The sequence below is a fragment of the Carcharodon carcharias genome, chromosome 2, assembly GCF_017639515.1.
Source record: "Carcharodon carcharias isolate sCarCar2 chromosome 2, sCarCar2.pri, whole genome shotgun sequence".
In the NCBI taxonomy this organism is placed as follows: Eukaryota; Metazoa; Chordata; class Chondrichthyes; order Lamniformes; family Lamnidae; genus Carcharodon; species Carcharodon carcharias.
In genome coordinates this window covers 186,074,573-186,099,209 of record NC_054468.1, presented here as the reverse complement: position 1 = coordinate 186,099,209, position 24,637 = coordinate 186,074,573, and the positions used below count along the sequence as shown (strand labels likewise).

The 24,637-nt window shown below is 42.1% G+C and overlaps 1 protein-coding gene across 4 annotated transcripts in view; it reads right to left on the bottom strand.

Moving 5' to 3' along the window:
• prox1a (prospero homeobox 1a) overlaps nucleotides 1–24,637 on the bottom strand; it is a 122,681-nt gene that overhangs the window by 78,177 nt on the left and 19,867 nt on the right. For all 4 annotated transcript variants that reach the window (XM_041214766.1, XM_041214773.1, XM_041214781.1 and 1 more), the window contains exon 4: nucleotides 12,519–12,713. In XM_041214766.1, the coding sequence (XP_041070700.1) occupies nucleotides 12,519–12,713 (195 nt within the window). The remainder of the gene's footprint in view (nucleotides 1–12,518; nucleotides 12,714–24,637) is intronic.

Sequence of the window (24,637 nt, the reverse complement as noted above, 5' to 3'; positions counted from 1 at the left end):
TTACTAATTTTATTTTCCCCCTAAAGTAGTGGCCATAAAGACAACATGAAAGATTCTTATATTCTGGAAAAGGTAACTTCCAAAGAAAGTTAAGAACAATGGGTTTAAAGGTGAAAGGGAAAAAATATTTAAGGAAAGATTGAAAGCTGTATGAGAGGTGTAGCCATATGGTACCCTGAAGAGTGTGTTGTGCGAGGACAGACCTGTGAAATTAACAGCCTCTAGTCACCCCAGACAATTGTTTGTTCCAGAAAGCAAGGTTTTGTTACAAGTCTTGGATTTCCATTGTCAAGGGAGAGGGAAGCCCTGTGAAATACCTCCCCTATAGCAACAGTGGATACCTTGCAATAATATTACTGGGTTTTTTTATAGATTAAGAATCTATAGGGATTGTTGCCTGGAAAAGGTTGTTTATTTGTAAGTATAGCTAAGTAGAAATCTTTTGGGAAATGTTGTAAGACTAAATTAAATCTACAAGATTACAGTTACACAGTTAAAATTTTCTTTTGTTAATAAATATTTTAATTTAATATTTAAAATCTCCAAAAGTGGTAGTGGAATCTTTACTTCTGACTCCAGTACACATACCCTCTCGTAATAAAATTACAAATCGCAGATTGTTGTGATAGCTTGACCAAGTTTCCTTTTGGGATTTGGTCTGCCTGGCAATTACAACCTGCCATATCATAACATGGGGCCAAATTTTCCCTTGGGCAGGTTTGGGGCAGCAAGCAACAGGAGTCGGGACTGTTTCCAGGTCCCGAACCATCCTCCAGAGAAAAACAGTCACTCTTCGGAATTTTTACTGAGTCATCCCCTTAACTGGAATGAAGACAGGTTCCCTGTCTAACTAAGGGTAGTGGATTGGCCTTCCAAGCTGGGGGCCAGAGACCTTCCAGCTTGAAAGGAGCAGCAGCCTACATTGCATGGAAAGTAACTGAGAGAGTATTTCAACATGGAGGGGCCTTCTCACCTATTTTTTAATCAAGCTTTAAATAAAGAACAGATATAGCAGCCAGACCACCTCTGTAGGGTAGGGATCATTGTACAGGGTGGCCATTGGCTGTACCAACACCAGGCCGGCAGGGTGGGCTTTTATGCGTGCCAATCTCCCCCCCACCCCGCCCCCACCCAACCAGGACTGCCGCTTGATGCCCACCTCTAGGCAGTTAAACAGTCCGCCGTAGGTTTGAGAAACTTGGGATCAACTGGAAAATTGCCTCTGCCTTTTTTAAGTGCACCTGACAAATCTCATGGCTATCCACCTTGTGGGTACAGGTAGCCCTGCTGGCCCCAAACTTAATTCATCAAAAATGATCGGCACTGAGAATGGGGTTGGGATCCTGGAATGCTGGTTGGCGCCAGTAATTCCGGACCCCATTTGCCTCCATTCATGCCCTTGGAAGGGCCCGGAAATTCAGCGTATAATGATCCATGAATGACCTGTCTTACTATCAATCACTAAATGTCTTTACATTGTATGTACATGCGTATGCTGGAATCCGTAGCCTGACAGCTTGCACCTCCTCAGTTAGTAGTCATGGATCTGAAAACTTGAATGAACTCAAGGATCAAAATCAGAACATGCTAGTGTATAGATATATTTAATCAATTTCATAAAATGTATAGTGTTTTAATGTCATAGACAATGGGCTGAATTTGAGTTGGAGGAGGGAAGTCAAAGTCAGACTGCTTCTGGGTCCTAAACCTGTCCCCAGGAGGAAAAGCAGCCACCGGCCCTGATTTTCACATGGTTAAAGATGGATTTGGCAGCCAATTAGTAGCCATGGGGTGGGAATGAAGGCGGGACTCTGCAAGTGCGGGCCCAATTTAAGCAGACTACGACAGCCAATACTGTGGCTGCTGTTTTACTGCATTACCTGCTTTTGGAAACATGTCTCAAGAGAGGCAGAAGCCTGACTGTCTTCTTTGTGGTCAGGCAGCCTCCTGATTGTGCTTGGCAACCTTGTCCCCTCTTCTTATGGCCCTCCGCACAAACCCCTGCACTGCCCGAGGGCTTACTGTCACTCTCCATGTGATCTGCACTGACCCAATGGCACTTGTGTGCCAATGGCAGAGTCCCACTCCACACCATTCTCCGGGCTAGCTCCTGGCTGTGTATCCACCTGTAGGCACCAGGTCAAAATCAGAACGTGCCCCTTAACGAGTTCACTGTGAGCACCTTAACAATGTTAAGGTTGAGTTGAATATGACTTCTTCAGAACTGCCAGTCCTGACGAAGTCATATTCGACTGAAAAACTTTAACTGTTTTTCTCTCTCTCCACAGATGCTGCCAGACCTGTTGAGTATTTCCAACACTTAGTTTTGATTTCAGATCTCCAGCATCCTCAGTGTTTTGCTTTTATTCCCTAACAATGTTAATTGGTGTTCTTAATGGATCGGGCAGGTGGTTGAGGTCGCCCTCCCACACTTTGGTGAAACTGGCTCCGTGAACAGCTCTGTGAAACCGGCATGCCGGCTGGTGCTGGCACTTTTGTCCCCGCCCCACGTGTCACCTAAAAATTCAGCCCTAACTCTCCAATAGTAACTGCTCACATAAAATGGTGCAATCAAGATGGTGCTCATCATAAATTTTAAAATTATTTTATAATTGGCAGCTGTTTGTGGACTGTCATTTTAATTTATAGATTTTGAATTTCATAGTTGGTGCATTTCTTGCTTGTAATTTGCTGGTTCACACATCGCCAACTCATTTGATTTGTTGGTGTCTATACAAAATTAGAACAAATTAGCTACAAGAATTCTGCATAAAAAGCTGTGCTATATTACATGTGACACATCTTAGTTAAAGGAGAGCAGCTGTAAACTTTAGTATATGAATTCAAATTGGAGTGTAACTCTTCTATGAAGCTAGTTTAACATAATGGCCTGAGATTTCCAGGATGGGGAGCAGCAAATGACACAATTTAAGTCACTGATGCATCTGGGAACCCTGAGGAAGTCCTAACGCGTGCATATGCACAGTACACGGGGACACAGGATGTATAAGCTTCCGATTTCTGGTTTACCCTGTCTGGATTGATGCATGATTCACTTTAACAGTGGATTAGATGGCCTGAACAACGGAGGCTTGGGCAGTTTGCCCTAGACTTACACTGGTAAGGATAGAATCCTATCCTTTATTTTATATTGCCTCTCCTCATCTTTCCTACCAAAATGAATCATTTTACATTTCTTTGCATTAAATTTTATCTGCCTAGTGTCCATCCATTCCATCTGCCTGTCTACATTCCCTTGAAGGGATATCACTATCCTCCTTACAGTTCATAATACTTCCAAGTCTCGTGTCATCTGCAAATTTTAAAATTGTGTCCTTACACCCAAGATAAGGTCATTAAAATAGATCAGAAAAACAGTGACCCTCATACCACCCCCTGGGGAACACCACTGTGTATGTTCCTCTGGTTAAAAACAAAACTGTATACCACTACTCTCTAGCCAACTTCATATCCATGCAGCTACTGTCCCTTTTATTTTACGGGCTTCAACTTTGTTGGCAAGCCTATCATGTGGCACATTGTCAAACGTCTATTGGAAGTCCATATGCATCGCACCAAAAGCATAATCCTCAATCTCTGTTACATAAAAAAAATTCAATCAAGTTAGTTAAGCATGATTAACCTTTAACAAATCCGTTCTGGATTTCCTTAATCCATCCTTGTCCAAGTGACTGTTAATTTTGTCCTTTTCTAAAAGCTTTCCCACCACTGAGGTTAAACTTACTGGCCTGTACTTGCCTACTTTATCCTTATACCCTTCTGTGAACCAGGGTGTAACATTTGCAATCCTCCAAATCACTACGATTGGAAGGTTATGGCCAGTACCTCTGCAATCTAATTGATGAACTCCAAGACCTGAATTTTTGCAATAATGGAAAGGACCTCCAGCTTAGTCAAAGTGGCACCAGAGCCCAGATTATGGATGACCCGTCCCCAAACCTGGCACCCACAATTTTCACAGGAATGGAACAGGGGCAGGTTGTAGTTTGTGCATCTATGGTCCATGGAGGCAGCTGTACATGTCAAAGTGCAGCTGCCTTCGAAAAGATCCAATTTTCATTAATGGATGTCCAAAACATGATTTGTGGGCTTTACACGTATCAAGACAAGTTCTAAAAACTTACTGGAATTATTTGGAGAGTAGTACTCTTTTGGAGCAGGTCCAGGGACACCTTTGGGAGTGGTCAGGTGCCTTTGGGAAAGTTAAAAGTGGACATGAATGTGTGTAAAAAGCAGGTAAATTCATTGGACCTGTCAGGCTGTCAAGGCATTTAAATCCCCTTGGAACTGTCAATGTATTTAAATCTCCTGCCCTTTAACTTAAAAAAATGTCTGTAGTTTAAAAAAAAAGGTGCTTGGTCTTTCACTCTGTCTGTTGACATAAGCTTGAGAGCTATTATTATAGGATTTGTTCTGCATGACTGATTCCACAAACTATCATCATAGTGGGTTGACTTGTTAGTTCACATTTGGATTGGCAGCTCCAACTGGCTGTAAAGTCTTTGATGTGGGACTATGAATATAAATGCTTGTTTTTTATAAGGGATTAAGTAATTGAAGGAATTTAAATATAGTGAATGGGCTTTTATCAATGAGAGTAGGTTTTTTAAAATAATGAAGTCATCAATACTTAGAACTTTCTTTTATTTCATCTCAGCATAGGTCTTGAGGTTTGCCCATTGTGAATAACGGATAAGTTGTCAAGGAAGGTGTAAGGGCAAAGGTTGGTGGGGCATGGGTTGCATGAGTTGCACTAATTTGGCATAAAGTATAGAAATGAGGAGATTTTTTTTCTCTCAGAGGGTTGTGTAACTTTGGAACTCTGCCTCAAAAGGCAATGGAAGTGAGGTGACTGAATATTTTTAAGGCAGAAGTAGATCAAATCTTGTTATACAGACGAATCAAAAGTTATCAGGGCAGATGAGAATGTAGAACTCACAATACAAACAGATCAGCCATGATCTAATTGAATGGTGGAGCAGGCTCGAGGGGCTGAATGGCCTGCTGCTGCTCCTATTTCACATGTTCGTAAGTGCCATGGGATGGGTAGAAGGGCATAGTTTGACACAGGGGTATGAGGGGGCCATAGTATGTGGGTAAAGTGGCATAGAGTTAGCATAGACAGTATGAGGGACCATGGAGGTGGGCAGAGAGGCACAGGTCGGCATGGAGACTATCAGAGGCCATGGGGGTGGATGGGGGGCATGAGGTGGCATGGATAGGCAAGGGGAGCGTTTGGGGCGTTGGGGGGGTGGTGAGGGCTGTTTTTTGTTTTCTTGCTTTTTATTCACAGCTGTGACAAAATGCTGGAGCACCGAGGCTGGCCTTTCAGACAGTCCACCTCCACACCCGGCAGCCCCAGTGGCTGGCTCTGAACCTTTTCCTGGGCAGCAGGCTGACTCTCGGTAACACCCCACCAGCACAACACCACAACAACCCCCGCCCACCCAACCCCCCCCACCCCCCGCCCCCACCACCACCAAGAATGAAAATCAGACTATCCGGGGCACTTTCTCCCGAGTAAGCGAAAATTCAGGCCCAATTCGAGCAAGACTGGAAAGCAAAAGCTGAGGACTTCAGAACACAAGGAGTATTGTCTGCAAGTGGAAACTGCTAGGTTGTGTAAAACAAATTGAAAAATAACACCCTAATAGATTTGTATGGAATTATTTTGGCGGTACACTCAAATTGTTGTGCAACATTCAGATGACTCTTGATTTGTAAACACAAGACAAAATGGACAGCAACATGACTTGCAGAATAGCCTTGTCCAGCTCCAGTTCAATACAATTCTGTCTAGACCCCTCATGAACACCTCTATCAAATCTCCTCTCAACTTTCTCATCTCAAAGGAGAATAACCCCAACATAATTCTTCAGGATTCAATACAGATCAATGCTTCCACTTACTTACCAACACAAGTCAGTGCTGCATGTTAACTGAAATGATATACTGGTTAAATATTAGTGTGAATATTGACCATGTACCTTGGATGTTCTGCTTTCCTTGGAATCTCTTTGTACCAACAGCGCGTAACAATCTTAATCATGGTTGCACATATGTTTGCAAGCAGCTTTACAACCACAATGGACTACATGCAAGGTGCTGACTTTGTACTTGAAGGCAATTATTACCATGGCATAAGTTAAACTGTTAGATACCAGCCCAAAGTAACTGAAATGCAAGGCTACCTGCAATTCACCTGATCACTCATTATTTTCCAAGAAATCATGCAAGCAGGAACAGGGCCAGATCCCACTGAGACTTGTATGGTTTTCATTATCCTGAAGCTCTGCTGGAAGGTATTAACCTCTATTTCCAAAATTCTTCCCTCCATGCACTCCACCCCCTACTCAATCATCTTTTTATAGGTAACGAGGAAGGGTTAGTATGTTAGCTGTTCTCAGGCTGATGCCAATATAGTTTTGAAATGGCATGGAATAGCAACCCATAGATTAATTCATCCAAATTTCTCCTGCTTCCTATGGGGAGTAAGGGGATCGCTACTTGGTGTCTGTCTGCACTGACTTGAGTCCCAACAATCCATGGCATTGGTACTCCAAATTACTGCAAATCTGTCAATATAGCATTTGACTACCCTATGGGTGGCTTGTGTTATGAACTAATATAATTTTCATAACGTTGGAAGGTATATTTGAATACAAGATTCTATAGATTGAATATTCAAAATATTTCACTAAATGTCATTTACACGAGTAGTTTATTTCAATTCAATTAAGCCCATTACCCTCAAAAAGGGAAGCGCATTTATTAAAAAAACAGCTGTAGTTATTTTTGTATTTCATGAACAATAGTTATGTAACAAACATTGCTTGTAGAAATCAATGAAACATTTGCATTAGGTTCTGCTCTTCCTATGTGCTGCTTGGTGCTGCACTTTGTCAGCTATCCAATCATAATTCAATCTTTTTTTCTCCTCCACCCCCACCATACATGTTTGGTAATGGATTGTGAAGAATCTCCTAATAACTGAAAAGAAAAATCTCTTAAGTATCAGAGTGCATCTGCAACATCAGGTTTGAAGCTGGAGCATATGCTATCATGCATTTAAAGTGTAGGCCAAGTATTTCTGATATGGTTCAGGCACAAGATGGGTTCAACTGGTTCAGGACTTCCAAACTCGAGGACACAAGGTGACAAATGATTCTCCCATTGATACAAGAGATTGTTCAAGAGCAAGTTGTTGAAAGTTCAGCAGAAGGAATCATAGCACAAGAGCCAGGTGAAATAAAGCGCAGAGAAAAAGAGGGAGGAGTTGAAGTACACAAATGCATGATGGGAAAAAGATAGTGAGAGTGAGGGGAACAGTGAGAGAAATAGAAAGAGAGAAAAAGCATGGAAGATTAAAGAAAAATTGAAAAAGAAAGCTGTATCTTCAATTAGTGTTCTGTTTTCAGTCCAACAGTAAGGCTCAGAATATTATCAAAGATTATTGAGAAAGAAAAGTGGGAAAGAGAACAAAAGTGAAAAACTCCAGTAATAAAATTTGAGCTGCTGGTATGGAAGAACTGAGAATATTTCAGTGATAATACCCTTTCCAATTTTCTCTGCCCCCTCTGGAAACTCATAACCTCCACTGCAGTGTTCTCATTACAGTTCTTTTTCAAATGTTTTGAGTGAGTCAGTCTTTACACCACTATGTCATTCATTTCGTATATTAAGCAAGTAATGTGTAGGAACTTAGCATTGGGAAAAGAAAACAACAGTGACACCAAAATGTTTTAAATTCAGATCATTGATTTGTCAGCTTTTCATAAGTTGCCCTTACTCCTACCCATATTTTGCACAGCACAATTGTCTACATTAGTAATATAGTTCATTTTTTAAAAAGATCGAATCTCTTTTCTGCAATTATCTATTTCCACATTTACCTTTGTCCTCATAATTCACCAAGCTAGAATAATTTTTCCTCGTTTAGTTCCATAATACTTTCATAAGTACAGTGACACCAAATTTCAACTACATGAGGGCCATTTTTTCTTGAGCTGGGAGCACTGAGCAATCCTTTGGCACAAGAATCAGAAAAGGGGCTGAAATTCAAGATTATTGGTTCTCTACCCTTTAAGCTGTCCTTGGATTTCTGGAACATTCTGGGGTGGTGAATGGTGGTTGATGTACCTAGCCTGAGTCTGCAGAATGCACAGGACAGACACCATCATTTAAATGTGCTGGGGGAGGGGAAAATTGAGCAGTTCTTGGCTTTCTGGCTTGTGTTCTTTCATTTGCTGGATACCTCAGCACTAAGGCACATAGAAAAGCTAGTGCTGTGGCCTTCTCGAGCCCTTGCTGACCATATGGTGGGTGGGAATCCTGGGGACAGACTGATGAACAAAAAATAGCTCACAATTTTTATTTTTTAGGACATCTTCAGATGTTTATTCTTCAACCCCTGATAGAGATTGGCAGCCAAAATTAAATGTATGGAAAGTAAAGTTTCTAAGGGATAATGAAGCAAAGGGCAATTGGGATTAAGATTGAGCTGCCACAAGCAACAAAATCAGAGATTTGGCTATTCCTAACTGATCCCTGCAGTGTTCCATTACCCATAGCTGACCAATTTGAACTCCTGCCATTGGCTGAAGTAATAATTTGTCTCCTAATAATAACCAATTAGAAACACCGTCCTTTATTTCAAATGCTTTCAGTTTAGCTACAAATTTTATGTTAGATAATTTGTAAATCTGAACATCAAGCAAAACAACGTCTATCACATTGCATTTATTCACCAGTTGTGTGACATGCTTCAATAATAAATGTACTAGGTATGATTTGCTATTCCTAAATTCACTGATGGAGAATTACTATCTTTTTTCTTATTAGCTGCTCCTTTTAAATAAGATACAGCAAGTGAGAATTTGCTGTCAAAAAATAGCAGGTGTTTGTTATTATTGATGGGAAAATGGCACAGTAACTTCAGGTTGGGAACAGATGTGCAGTTAAATGTGCATGTCCAAAAGTTGCTGTCCTAGTTGCACCACTCCACTGTTAGCTTCATGATAAATAACATCTCACCCTTAGGCTCCATTTTGGTAGAAATTTGTCTATTAAAAGAGGGATGGATTGAAGTACATTAAAAGTTAGGTCCTGATATCCCTTTCGAAGTATCCTTTCGAAGACATGGTAAATACTAATGTCTGCCAACCAACCCCTCTGACACTCAACATTAACTACTATTTTATGTGGAGTCTCATTCCTTCAGGTTTTAATTGTTTTTAAATATAAACATCTTTTAAAAATACCTTTCCTTTCTGTCTCTTTTCCCTCTCATTTCAATCTTTCTTTCCCTCTCCATTTCTCTTTCTGTCCCTGATTTGGCATATCATTAACCTAGCCTAAATTTTTGAGTTGAAGGGTGCAGTAGGAATTTAATGGCAAACATTAGAAGACCTGCAATATCAGATGTAGGCTCAATTTTTTTCTGCTATAGATGTCAAACCAGCAGATCCTTGATTTCTGGGATTCCTTGATTTCTTTTAGAAGGTTTTAGAAAATAAGCTGCAGAAATTTCAGTCACAACTCCTTTACCTCACCATTTCTCCCTATCTCCTTCCACCTCTCCCCCATTTCCCTGCTCCTTTGTAGGCTGATTCAGCACTTATAGTGCACCTTCAATATACTAGTGATGTGCTCAATGATAGAATGAATGAAACTCATTAAAGTGGTTCTCATCTGATGTCCTGGGACAGTACATGCACCATTAATCATGGGTGCAGAGGATAACCTTGATCTCCCAGGAGCTATGCAGTATCTTGCCTTTAAGGGTCAAAGAGTACTTTAACAGTGGGCTGCTTTAAAATGAAGGAATTGTCACAATCCCAAGGAAGCAAAATTGACTTGTATTATGTTGTGCTGCACATCCCAAACTACACATTCAGAAAATGGAATCAGTTCTTGTTGATGTAGGTATAGGGCTTAAGCAAGAAACAATGATGAACATATGGGTGAAATCTATCCCCTTGGGCATGAGGGAATTTGGTCATTTTATAAAATTGTTGCTTCCTGTCATTTTCTCACTGACTGTCTATAGAGAAGATACAATTGGCAACTTTAGAGAACAATGAATCCACGACTTGCCTAATGCATTTGTGCACAGCTATTTAGCTAATATTAAAGATTTTGCTGAGTGACAACTGAAATTAAATGTGGTGACCTTAATATTATTGTTGTAAGTATATTTTGATGTGGGGAGTATAAGCATATGGGTGACATGCATTTCCAGTGTAGTTTCGCTAGCCTGGTCTCCTTCTGTTGCATCTCCTTTTCCTCCAATGAGAAATGAGAGTTGAGGGGTGAAGGAGGGGAAAAACAACCAACCAGAAGAGCAGCCAACAGTAAATGGTATAGAAGGTAGATGAAAAAAAAAGTTGGCAACAATAAAAACAAATTACTTTTAATTGCATCTGTTTGTGGTGAATACAGAACTGCTCACTTTTCTTCTGTGGTAACTAGGAACTCTAGATATCTATTTTGTATTGGTGGGATTATGAATGCACTTATATGAAATGGAAAATGGGTTGTCACTATCTCAGTTCCATTTGTGCAACCAAATATAGATGGACACTTCCACTGGCAATCAAAAATCAAGCAGAACACAAGACGGGTGTTAAAGCAGGTAGAGTTCTAACATTGTGGTTCTCAGTCCTTTTACCTGCTGCTGCCGACCAACGTGGTTGTACAACTATTACTGAGGCAATAGGCTGGTACTTATGTATAAGCAATTCAGAAGTTCTGAATTCAAAGTCCAACATGAAAAATTATGAATTTGAGTTCAACAAATCTAGTAATGTGTGCATTAGCACCATAATTTCTTGTTATAAAAACTCAACTCAACAGTCTTTTGAGGAAGGAAATCTGCCACCCCTCCTATCTGGTTTGGCTACATATGGACTCCAATCTCACAATCTGTGATTTACTCAATGCCCTCAGGACAAGACCATAAGACCATAAGATATAGGAGCAGAAATAAGGCCATTCGGCCCATCGAGTCTGCTCCGCCATTCAATCATGGCTGATAAGTTTCTCAACCTCATTCTCCTGCCTTCTCCCCTTAACAACTTAATACAGGCAATAAAATACAGCATTCCCAGTGTTACCCATATCCTAATTATAAATTAAAATCAAAATGGGTGTGGGCAAGCTGAAACTCTAGGCTTATTATTTTTCACTATTAAACATACTTAAAACCATTTCATTTCTCATTGGGAACAGACTACTTTTCGCCTTAATTTATTGTAACCGTGTTAACCCTAAAATTAACTTTCCTGAACTATCCTGCATTTTATTGATCTGCTGGCTCAAAAGTGCACCACAGTATTAAATTTAATGTTACTTTCTCTAGCTTATAAGTTTCCACCATCTCTGGCTCATTAATTAATCTAATATTGAGTATATAGTCCCTGACGTAAGCAAGATCAGGATCAAACAGGGCCAAATGGCAGACCTACATTTGATCCTCAAACTGACATTTTGGATGTTTCCCTCTCTATTCTATTTTAAGTTACACACAACTCCTCAAAACCCAACACTCCCTTCTTTTCCTAATGCAATTTTTATTTGTTAAAATAAACCATCAATGTCCTCTTGGTGTCCTTCCTTTACCACTTGTGTGCCAAATTTCTATCCAAACTATGTTGGGTCTTCTAGAGTTAAATTTCCTCTTTCAAAAACTTCCTGTACCTTTTCTAAACATTTTAGACCCAGCTGTACGAGATCCATTCTCACCCTTTAGTGGAAATATATTCTCTTACTTCCTTTTTAAAGTATATTTCTTCTAAGAAACAGATACAGAAGTAAAATGAGTAACGTTTAATCCTACTTCACTACCTAACCTTACATCAACCATTATAGTCCATGGGAAGACTTAGAAAATGCATATGAATGGAGCAAGAAAATATAATCTGTTGTAAAAATTTGGTCAATATGTTGTGTTGCTTTTAGAAAGCAGTTCTGCTTCCTTCTTTCCTATGACCATGGTCACTACCTATTTTTAAATATTTTGGTGGTGGCTTCTTCTGGGTGACCTCTATAAAGCAGATTGCATAATTTCAAGAGTTTTGTGACACAGTGGAATTTAAATTTCACTGACATCAAAGACTAACTGCTGCGAACACCCAAGGTCAAAACACAAAATTAGCAGACAACAAAGAGAGATCTATAACATTTCAACATTAGGGCCTCAAGCTATGATTTTAATTCCTCTCGCTTGGTGAACTAAAATTATTTATTTTAGCAGGCACAAATTATTAGAATGTATTGCTTTCATATTCAATATTATTACAATTAAGCTTTCATCAACACATATTTACAGCAATTGCCAATCTATAAGCAAACAAAGTCCATGCTCATGGTCCTACTATTTTCTAAGAAAAAGTCAAATTGGTGGCATAAAGTGGAGGAATATTCACAAATACAATTAAAATCAGCTTTCACTCTTGCCCCTGATCAACCACTTAAAAAGGAAACAAATTAGTCTGTACCTCAAAATCATTTGCTTTGTTATAGTGCATATTCAAGGCTCTGAAGAGCTCGGAGTCACGGGAGACAGTTAACTCCTCGGTGCTTGTTACTCCATCATTAATCGACTGACGAGCGAACTTCTCCATCTGGATGTAGTAAAATTCTCGGAAATTGCTGAACCACTTGATAAGCTGTGAGGTGATGCACCTATTAAACTGTCAATAGGAAAACACAACAGCAGTTTAAATTCCAATCTTCCGCAATATACTTTATTCACTAAAATTCTAAATAAAATCAAATGATATATTTAAAAATATTTTAAAAGTATTTTAGATGATATTACATAAAATGTATGCAATATATCATTTGAGATATTTTGTAAAATAAGAACAGTATTCTGTTCAGAATTCCTAATGAAGCAGTTTACCTGTACACACAGTTAGCTCAATAAACAGGTCATTGCAAACACACAACTAAATCATTAAAAAAAAACTTGAGAGATCATTCAATTGAAATCTTATTCAGTCTATGAACTGAACCCATCATCGAAGTATATTTTTGAAAAATCACAGGCATATTTGTTCTCCTAAATTTGCATGTATGCCACACAATTCAACAGTGCAAGACTGCTTCATTGTAGCAAGATTAGTTCAAGTAGCTAAGGCAAATTTCAGCATTTTCCAGGTTTATCACATTTTGTGATCTATGAAACAGTTTAGGTTGGATTTCTACATTTGTGTATTCTATTTTCCCTTTCCCATTCCCAAACATCTGTTCAGGAGAAGTAAAAAAAACAGCAACATGAAACATGGAGAAGGGACTAGGTGCATCTCCAGAAGGATGGGGCATGGGGCATTATCTCACCAGGGCTGTTTTCTTGCACCTCCTCCACCTGGCCTACATAGGTAAAGGCCTGGAAGTAGATTGCCTGATCACCCTTTGGTCAACGCATGAAACAGGCAACCATTCGAGGGGGTGGGAAGGGGTGGGGGGGGGGGGGGGGGGGGGGGGGCAAATATTGTATTTAAAAAGCAATTTACAGATATTATGGTTCAATAATATCCTGTATTGTCATGATCGCAAAATAATTACAGATGAGGAAGGCCATTTGGTCAAATCGGAATTGTTCATGTGTGATTGCTGAGTACACACTTTGAGAATCTTACTTTAACAGAATCTTTCAATCTAAATATTCTCAATAACTGCAGCTCTGTATTTGCAAACAATACACTAAGTAGCATGCACCATTTGAAGAAATCTTTTTGGTTAAATGATATGGTCAAACACTAATATTTATGTTTTAAGCCATTCAGTCATTGCAGCACAGGGAGAGGCTACCCGGCCCATCAAGATATTAACCCAAATTTGCATGGACCCCTTTTAACTTCTGTAAGAGAGCAATGGAAGCCTGCAGAAAATGGCTAGGACCCAGGCTTTAATAGAGGGCCTTGACTTGGGTGGAACCTTCAACTGCATTAAACATGGTCCTCCATGTTAGAGTTTCAGGGGACTCCATACATTGAAAGTCTTTGCTTCACTGACCTCAGTCAGGCCCAATATAAGGTCCGAGGCCAATATGTTCAGTGAGATGAAGTGCACTGGTTTTCAGAAGAGCACAAGGGAAAGCCTTTGGGGTTAAGCCAGAGAAATGGCCTGGGTTCCTATAGGATTCATGTCATTTTTGTTTAATTATCAGCATCATTATAAAGGGGACTAAGGGCCGTAAAAGTAATTTCTCTGTAGTTGTGGGTCTGGGGCGGGGAAACTGCTCCATCACCCTGGCAGACAACAAAAATGTACCCGTAGGAAAGAACTTTCCCTTCCCCCCGTCTGGAAGTGCAGGAGCAGGCGTGCTTCCGATCGGCGCCCTCAATCGGGGGGGCATGGCCTTTTACGTGGGCCGGCCAATTAATGCCCGCCCAACGTGACGTCTGCCAGGAAGCGCTCTGCGCTCCCTGTGTGGGTGGTGGGGGGGGGGGGGGGGGGGGGAGAATTCCCTCAGCCGGGAGTGTGGTCTCTCGCGCATGCGTGCGAAAGAGCGCCTTCATCTCGCTGAGACTAAGCGCTGCCTCAGGCAGATCAGCACCAAATTTAAAAATGGTGAAGGTGCAAAAATAAAATTTCCCTGATATGTCCCCTCATGTGACACTGTCACATGAGTTGGGACATGTCCATCACTTTAGAGCATACATTTATTAAAATTTTAAAAACCCTCATGAAACCTCATCCTGCCCGTGGATGAGGTTTCATGCTTTTTCTGAAGCCCGCCAGGGCTCCCAGCCTGCCCACCAACCTTAAGGTTGGACGGGCCGGTCCATTAATTATCTCAATTACTTTTTAAATGGCCTCAATTGGCCGTTGACAGGTCGGTGGGCACACAGCTGATTTGGCTGCTCCTCCCACCGACCTGAAAATTGAAATGATGTGGAGTGACATCGTGAGTTCCGCCTGACGCCATCCAGCATCATTTTACACGTTGGCGAGCGGGCCCCGCCCCCCCACTCACCAAACTAAAGATCTTGGCCGTAGTGATGAAGACTTGCTGGCCCCCATGACAATGCTCTTGCACTGGAGGGCACGATCTCACTAAGTGCTGGGCTAACTGCCCATGTAAATTTAGGATCAGGCTATTTTCCACCTCATTTATTATACCATCCAAACTAAGGGCAGAATCATCCCAGATTTGCACCAAGTGTGGTAGCGGGCGGGTAAACTGATGTTTTACCCGCCAGCCGCTATGGCAGGTTTTGACACTGTATCATCCCAAACCCGCTACATTACTTATGCATTCCCGGGAAACACGCCAGCCACCACATTTAAAGTAGAGTTGTGCTCAGTGCTTCCGGCCCAGGACTACAGCAAAGACATAGCCCTGAAAGGCAAGATGACTGCAATCCTCAAGCACCTTTTGGATGCCGTGGAGGCCCGCTGTGATGTCTTCCACACACGCTCTGGCCACAGGAGAGGCAGCTACATTACCACTCCGGTTTGGTAGGTGATGGCAGTGGTGATCAGTGCCGATGTTGTACAGAAGAGTTTGGCAACCCAAGACAGATAGCGGACGAATGATCTCATCCATGCAGCCAGGGTACGGCAGCCACCTCATCACTCTAAACTCACACACTCAAGCCCATTACACATTCACTGGCATCTCACTCACTGCCAGCTCAAGGGACATCACCATCCATTTTCACACACATACCCTCACATGTCTACCTGGCCTTATCTCCTCTGGAGGCTGCATCCTCAGCCCTCACCATCTTGAGGCCACTTGCACAGATCAACATGTGCCCCTCCACATACCCTGGGATACCCCTTTCCCTGTACAGCTCTCATCTTGCAGCCTCTTCCCTTACCTGAGGCCACTTCTTCCCCCTTCCCCAAGCAAGAACATGCCCTGCATGCAATGAAAAGCCACCCACAAATGGCTGATCCGGTAGGTAGAGACCTACATGTGAGCCTCCCTAAAAATGATGTGGTGCTGTCTGTGAAGCCTGGCTCTGATGACGCGAGTGCTGACCGAAACAAGGTGGGCAAACAAACCTTGAACTCCTGAGCGGTGCAGCCCACGAAGTGTAGGCCTTTTCTATGCTGTTGTGAAATACATCGGCATGTTTTCCCACCGACGTGGGCAGACAATCTAGTGGGGGGAGGGAGGAGGGTATCAGTTCGGCGGGCTGGCCTTATAATAATATGCTTATGTATTACAATGAGGTTCCCAACGTCCAATGGCGGGGAACACAGCCCGCCATCGAAGGCCAGTGCGGACGATTGCAAACTGGTTTCCCTATGTCGTGAAACCGATTTTTGGCCTTCTTGACATATTGCTCATGCCACCTAACATGCCCGACACGAAAAATTTTAAATGTTCAAAACAGTGGCTGCATATTGAGGTCGACGAGCAAGGGTGGGGCTCGCTTGCTGACGCAGAATGACGTCGGGCGGAACTCCCGACATGACCCCACGTCATTTTAATTTTCTGGTAAGCGGGGGCGCAGCCGAATCAGCTGTGTGCCCACCGACCTGTCAACGGCCTATTGAGGCCATTTAAAAACTAATTGAACTAGTTAAAAGGACCTTAAAGTTGGTGGGCAGGCTGGGAGCTCTGGCGGGCTTCAGAAAAAGCATGAAACATCATCCACAGGCAGGGTGAGGTTTCATGTAGGTTTTTAATAATTTAATAAAAGTTTAATTAAAAGTGATGGACACGTCCCAACTCATCTGACAGTGTCACATGAGGGGACATGTCAGGCAAATTTTATTATTCTACATTTACCATTTTTGAATTTGGTGCTGATCTCGCTGAAGCAGCACTTAGCCTCAAGAAGATGAGTGCGCTCTTTCGCGCACATGCGCAAGAGAGTACACTCTCAGCTGAGGGAAATCCCCCCCCACCGCCTGCACAGGGAGTGCATAGTGCTTCCTGGCAGACGTCACGCTGGGCGGGCCTTAATTGGTCTGCCCATGTAAAATGGCAGCATGCCCCCAATCAGGGGCACCAATTGGAGGCGTACCCACACGCGCCTGCTCCTGAACTTCCCCCCACCAATGGGGGGAAAATTTTGCCCATTAAAGAAGTAAATCATTTGCTAAAAAAAATAAGCTGGCAAATGTTGTATACAGGCTCTCCTCTCCTCTCATTCCCTGCCATCCTGCTCCTACCACCATCCCCCACCACCAACACATCCAGAGCTAGTGGAAAAGTCATAGTTCAAGGCTTCAGAATTATAGTCTACACTGGCCACAGCTGGGAACTGAAATGACCAAAGAGGATGATTTCAGGGTAGTTCTTCTATCCCCTCCCTCTTCATAAAAGCTGTTAAGGTCATAGACAGTCTTCCAGACATATCTATTGTCAAGCTATTTGGAAGTTAGATTGCTTGAGGTAGCTGGCTTCAGACGTGGTAGCTTGCTGACCCTGAACTTTTATGGGGACCTACTTGTCTACAACAAATGTTGTCCTTGTCTCCGACAGGGTCATATGTGCACAAGGTCAGCTAAATCTTTATTAGTCAAGTTAAAACCAATAAATTTAAATCGCCTGTACATGAGAAAGCCTGATCCACTGCCTTTTCTCATCATAGGCATCTATCATTTTTCCCCTTTACAGCAAGGGGTGTGCATTAATCAAAAATCACAGTGAGCACTTATCAAGCATTTGCTCTGGCCATGAAGAGGGCTGCCTGCTTCTATCAAGCTGACAGCTAATGGGTGTGTAATTACAATGCAGAAAGTTGTTTCTATTCCAGTGAATTTAAGATAATGAAGTGAATGAAAATTCATGGCAGTGAAGGCTAAGGAACACGGAAACAGGAGAGGAGGCTGTTGCAGCTCCCAAAGGCCAGCTTGCATTATAATTGCCTTCCAGTTGCAAGGGTCCTCACAGATAATTGACCAGAAAATGATTAAGTCATCATCAAATCACTCTGACTGCAAGAGTTCAAACATGTACTTAACCTATCCAAGAATTATATTTTCACTCTGTGTGTCTGCTCTGTCTCCATTCAGCCTTGCGGGGACCTGATTAAAAAGACAACTGAAGGACCCCGTTATCTGATTTGCTGCTGATTTCAATAGAACTTAAACCCATTACTATTTGCTGAACTCAGAGTTCTTTCCATGTTATCTCTGCAGCAAAATACACTGTCCAAATTTCCAGACACTGAGATAAGAACTACAGGCCCCATGACGACTACTGTTCCTTTTTAATTCTTTTAGTATAAGAAACAAAACATAACAAAACGATAGCAGCCTGCGCACCCGGGAATGAAAATTGCTTTGACATGGAGATTAAGCTTCAGTATTGTTACAAGACATTGTCTCCTACATACAAGAATAGAGAAAAAGAAAGGGTATTTTTTTCTAGAATGGCCTGTAGATGACCTAATGGGACTACAAAAAAAAAGTAAGTCCACATGACAGTGTTTGGCAGAAGGGTATAAAGGGAGATTTAAAATCTATTGTTACAGAATTGAAATACCAGAGATGTACTGGCCACAACAACAGAGCCACTCAAACATGAGGGCTCAGCATTTAAGACTTGTGTCACTTTTTGCTTATCAAACATCAACAGTTCCTGAATTACAGTTTTTTTTAAACAAACATAATAATCTTGATCTTTAAGGTCCTCACTGGTGCATCACAAACAAGTGAATACCACTAGAGAAGGCCTCTTCTTTCTGCAGCCTAGTTGTCCCTATGATGGATTAATACTTCCCATGGGACATAGGACAATCCGTGTTTGCTGAAGAAACTTCCTAAATATTCAATGAGCACAGTCAAAATACACATAAAACAAATCAATTTGACACCTTAATCTAGCTCAGCAGTGATCAACTCAAGTCGATGGGGTGGGGTTTAGAAGAAGTTGACAGAACAGAAAATTAGATAATTTTTTTTTAAACAGATGAAATCCCTGTCCTCAGTGATCATGACATATCCTAAAAAATGTCAACTGTGCTTCATGCACTACATCAATCATATTGCCTCTCCTCTACAATATTAGGCTTAAAAAGTCATCTTGTAGAATGTTGTGTATAATTGTGTGCATTGCTAGTCATTAGCAAAGCACAGACGCCATAATAGCACCTAAACTCGAGGAACAAAGTCATTTAATATTAGACCCACAGCTGTTGTAGCTCAGAATTTTCTTTTTATTTGGAGGTGATCTTCAGGTAGTCAAAGAACTATTGGGTGCCGTAAACCATCTTGAATGCAGCAACTTACAAAGTTTCCATACAGCCAGAAAATTTATGGGCTACTTTAAAATTCCTCTTGCAGCAAAACTTCTGACCTTAACAATGCTGAAAGGATTTTTGGCATTGCATCAAATATCTGTGTAATGGCAAAATTTCATTAATTAAGACATAGGCTGGAATCTTACGTTGATCGCCCAGGCCGAACGCACATGGAATTGCATGAAATGACGGCGTCATCACGCACGCGAGCAATATTGAAGTCGGTGGGTGAGCGCGGGAGTTGGAGCTATGCCTGCCAACAACTAAAGTGCCAATTAAGGCCAAGAAAAACCCTATTATCTATGATTTTATGTTGCCCATGCAATTTCGCACTCATTGCACAGGCAAAACGGGCGGGCAGGCAGCCCAATTTTAACGAAAAATCACCCAAGGGCGGGATGAAATGTCTGGGGTGAAATATAATAAAAAATAATATCTGGGGTCTGATTTTTTTTTTGAGTTCTGCTGACAGGTGCTTGAATGTGTTGCACGGACACAGTCTGGTGCATTTGTTTCTTTTTTTTAATGTATACAGGTCTGCAGTTCCGCCACAGCTGTCTGCCTTCAGGGAGCTCACTAGAAGTGCCCACTCGCATCCTCATTTTTGTTAGTGCCCACCCTCTTCCGCAGCCCCCCCCCCCCCCCCACCCTCCCTGGGCAGTGCTGAGGCTTGCTCAGTGCATGTTTCACGTCGGCTGGCTGTTACTTGGCTAGCCAGTATAAAATTGCGGTTGGGGGCCGATCATGGACACATTTCGCGTTCGCTTCCGGGCCAACCTACTTGGCACAAACGCCGTGTGTGAAATTCAGGCCAGAAGACCTTTGAACCTTAAAACTGTTGGGATCTAAGTATAATAAGCTTACTTATCATTAAAAAAATGATCTGCTTAGTCAATTTCTATGCAACGTATTGCACAATATGATGATTATATCAAGCATATTAACGGACGAATAAATACCACTCGCAGGGCATAAATGTAAAGTTTCACCCCCATCCATTATGTTGCATTTTACTACATCCAAAGATAAAAGCAGTTTGAATCAAGTTTAAGGAGGGAGGAAAAGGAAGAGGTGCTAAATGATCCAGTGAAAAATAAAGCAAAAATACATTTCAGGAATTACTGAGTAAATACATTTTGCAATGAGGTCTATTGCATAAGACTCATCAGTTATTTTACTGCATCATATATTTGCACAGAACTCATTCCCAAGACTCAAATGTTGGTTTTCTCAAATTACTTCTACCTTTTATCAAAATTGCTTCAGTGTATCAGGCCAATTTCAATTACTACAAAATATATTCTACCGTAACTACTGAAAATAACAAAGGGCAGGGTTTTCCTGTCGGCGAGCAGGGGGTGGGGTCCGCTTGTCGACACGTAAAATGACGCATGGGGACTTCGGGCAGCTGTGTGCCCGCCGACCTGTCAATGGCCAATTGAGGCCATTGACAGAGTCATTTAGCTAATTAATGGACCTGCTGTCTAACCTTAAGGTTGGCGACCAGGCCAGGAGCCTCGGCGGGAATTAGAAAAAACATGAAACCTCATCCATGGGCGGGATGGGGTTTCATGTAGGTTTTTAAAAATTTAATTAAAGTTTTTGTAAAAATTATGGACAAGTCCCAACTCATGTGACAGTGCCACATGAGGAGACATGTCAGGGTATTTTTTTTCTCCATTTTTAGTATTTTTGAGAGTAGAGCCGATCCCCCGAGGCAGCACTTAGCCTCAGGGAGATGAGTGTGCTTTTTCGTGCGCATGCATGAAAGAGCGCACTCTTGATTTAGGGATTCGCCACCCGCACAGGAAATGCATAGTATTTCTGTGCGGATGTCATGTTGTGCGGGCCTTAATTGGCCCACCCATGTAAAATGGCGCTGCACCCCCAATTGGAGGTGCCAATCGGAGGCGCGCCTATGCGCACCCACCTTTCAACTTCGTCCCCAATGGGGGGAAAATCCTGCCCAAAGATTTGCTCCACTATTATGTGCCTAACATTAAATGTCTTTGCCCTCCCTTCTTAAAAACATTTTGGCAAAATCTTACTTTTATAATTACTGTTAATATTCTGTGTCACTAAATGTTCAATGACAGGAGCACCGTATAATATATAGTGTTCATAGATATTAAGTTTTCTCATGAATCATGGGACACATTTCCACTAGCTGATAAAAGGGCAAAACATCATCAAAAGCTTCCATAAATAGGCCTTAGTTGCATTTTATAACTGAAAAAAAGTTGTTTTCAATAAAAAATGACCTCAGGCACATTTAATAGAGCTTAAACCATACAATCAAAAGGCATTTTTATATTAATAATGTTCTATTGCTGGCAGTCCCGTGTGCCTGTCACCACTGATGGTGCACATAGAATATAAATGAAGTGAACTTAGTGTATCGCACTTCCACGGGTCTCGAGAGTGCCTGTTGAAAGTACAGAAAACAAACAGATGTTCTTATTTGCTTTTTAAGAGGGAGCAGCAGTGAACAGGTATGCAGTAAAGAAGAAAGGGACACCACCTTTCATCAATATAAAAGTGTTTAAATTGATTTTTTGTAATACTACATGGCCACTGCTAGAAGTAACTTGATTTCACTGTTCCGGTAACACCAGCCCATTGACAGGGTTAAATTTTCATTTGGCTGAGGCAGCAGAACCGGAGTGGGGGGTGAGGCCACAATTCACGTACCAAACACCATGCCAATTTTTTGGCGTGTTCCAGTCTCCGGGCTAGTTTGGAACAAGCTGGATCGAGAGTGTGAATGGCCACTCTGCAGGTGCAGACTGGGATTTTCTAGTTGACATGCAAATCCCCTGCTCAGGCTGAAACATGGTTGAGGGAAGGAGGCGACCTCCCAGTGTCAGGCCAAGGGGCTAGTGTTCCATTGTGCAAGGAAATACCATCCGCTCCCACAAATCCCCACATCTGCTGTAGGCAGAGGGCCATAGTTCAGGCTACTTGCCATCCAGTGGAGTGGTTGCCCTTCCATGATGACAGCCTTACATCTGTGACCTCTTTGTATTTACAAGTTTGTAAAAAATCAAGATTAGGCGCCCTCTCTTTCTCCCACCTACATCAATAAATGCAACCTGATGGTGGGGTTGGCCATCTTTCAGTGCTGGAGGGCATCCTGTTGGCCATCCAGCCTCAGGGGTCTTCCCATTGTCTTTACTTGATTACTTCCCACTTAATTGGTCACCTCCTCCAAAAATCACTTCCAGGGTCCTGCCACCATCCCTAGGTTCCAAACTCAGAATTCATCCTGGCAACAGGCTTGGGATCCTGGAATGAACACCCAGCCCAGAGTGGGAATGCTTCCTTTGATGGCAAAACCAAAGGTCATTCTTGCCACCAATCTGAATATAGAACTTCCCCAGTAACAGGGCAAAATCAGACTTGCTGGCATATTTAAGGCTTGGACTTTAGCCTGAAAGCACATTCTGTGCAGGGAGGCTGTTGTAAGGTTGGGAAATCTGGAGGAGTAATTTCCTGAACGTGCTGAAGAATTTAACAGCAGGGACCCTTTAAGTGGGGTTTGCACCCGCAGACAGCCCGGTTGGCGGACTGGAGGCCTTTCAGTCAAGAAGACTGCTTCACAGCACCAAAGTTATGAGCATAGGTAGCCATATTCTGGGAGTGAGAGTGTTGGAGGGTGGGGGAGGGTGGGGCAGCAATCTTACAGGGTTACCCGGTTGGACTTGGAAGGAAACACTTCTACTCTTCTTGGCTTACAAGCAGTGCTATAAATGCATTTGGGCCCTCTCACTTCCTTTAAGCTGCAGATTTCCCAGAGGCCCGAGTATCCCACCTACCTATGGTTAAATATAGAACAATTGTTAAAATGAAGACATACAGCCTCATTATTTTTAAATGAGCAACTTATTCCTCACAAGCTGGATGGTCATCCACCCTTTGTTTCCTCCTTCATTAAAACTGGAAGTTAGTGGGTTCTTGTTCCAGATTTTTTGCCACCTCTGACAAGATTCCAACCACCCATCCTTGCAAGCCTAAATTCAGCCCACCATGGTTCTTTTTGGGTTATAATTTTCTCAATTTCTAGAGAAGAATAGTATAGATAACGGTGAAACTGTTTTGCTAGTCATATAGAGAGGAGTTGAAGAAGTTTACCCACTTAAACTGGTGAAGGTCATGGATTTTAATCCCGTCACCATGCAGGTTCAATGGTATTGAAGTTACACTGGTATCAACCCAAAGGCAGGACTTTGATTTGCATCTTCATTGTTTAGCTAAAAGTGCAAACTTGTCCACTTATGCTGACAAACTGAAGTTGAAGTAATATTTTAATTTGGCAGGCTGTGTCCACATGCAGCAAGAACTGGACAACATTCAGGCTTAGGCTGATAAGGTGGAAGTAACGTTCGCACCACACAATGACCATCTCCAACAAGAGAGAATCTAACTATCACCCCTTGACATTCAATGGCATTACCATCACTGAATCCCCCACTATCAACATCCTGGGGAGGGTTACTATTGATCAGAAACTGAACTGGGCCAGCCATATAAATATTTTTGCTACAAGAGACTGGGAATTCTGTGGAGAGTAACTCACCTCCTGACTCCCCAAAGCCTGCCCACCACAAGGAAGGCACATGTCAGGACTGTGAAGGAATACTTTCTACTTGCCTGGATGAGTGCAGCTCCAACAACGCTCAAGGAGCTTGGCACCATCCAGGATAAAGCAGCCCACTTGACTGGCATCACATCATCTACAACATCCACTTCCTCCACCACAGGTGCACAGTGAAAGCAGTGTATATCATCAATAAGATGCACTGCAGGAACTCACCAAGGCTACTTCGAAAGCACCTTCCAAACCAGCAAACTCTACAACCTTGAAGGACAAGGGCAGCAGATACATGGGAACACCACCACCTGCATGTTCCCCTCCAAGCTACACACCATCCTGACTTGGAACTATAATCGCCATTTTTTCATTGTCGCTGAGTCAAAATTCTGGAACTCCCCCGCCACTAACAGCACTGTGGGTGTTCCTACACCATATGGAAACGCATGACCACCTTCTCAAGGGCAATTAAGGATAGGCAATAAATGTTGACTTAGCCAGTGACGCCCACATCCCATGAAAGGATAAGAAAAATTGCTACTACAAGTAGGGCTACAAGTCAGTATGTGAAATTTTTAAGGTTTGTTCTTGCAACCCAATACAATATTTTTCACTACTGCTGGCAAGCCTGTATTTTAAACATGTAACTATTTTACTGGTCATATTCAGTCATTAACATAGAGAAACTAAAGCTCATAGAAGAGGAATTAAAAAGTTCAGGTGCGGTGGCCAAGTATGAACAAGAGGAACTTTTTTTTTTCATAACTGTCAACGGCAAATTGGAGCACAATTGCAACCTTAAGTGAGCAGA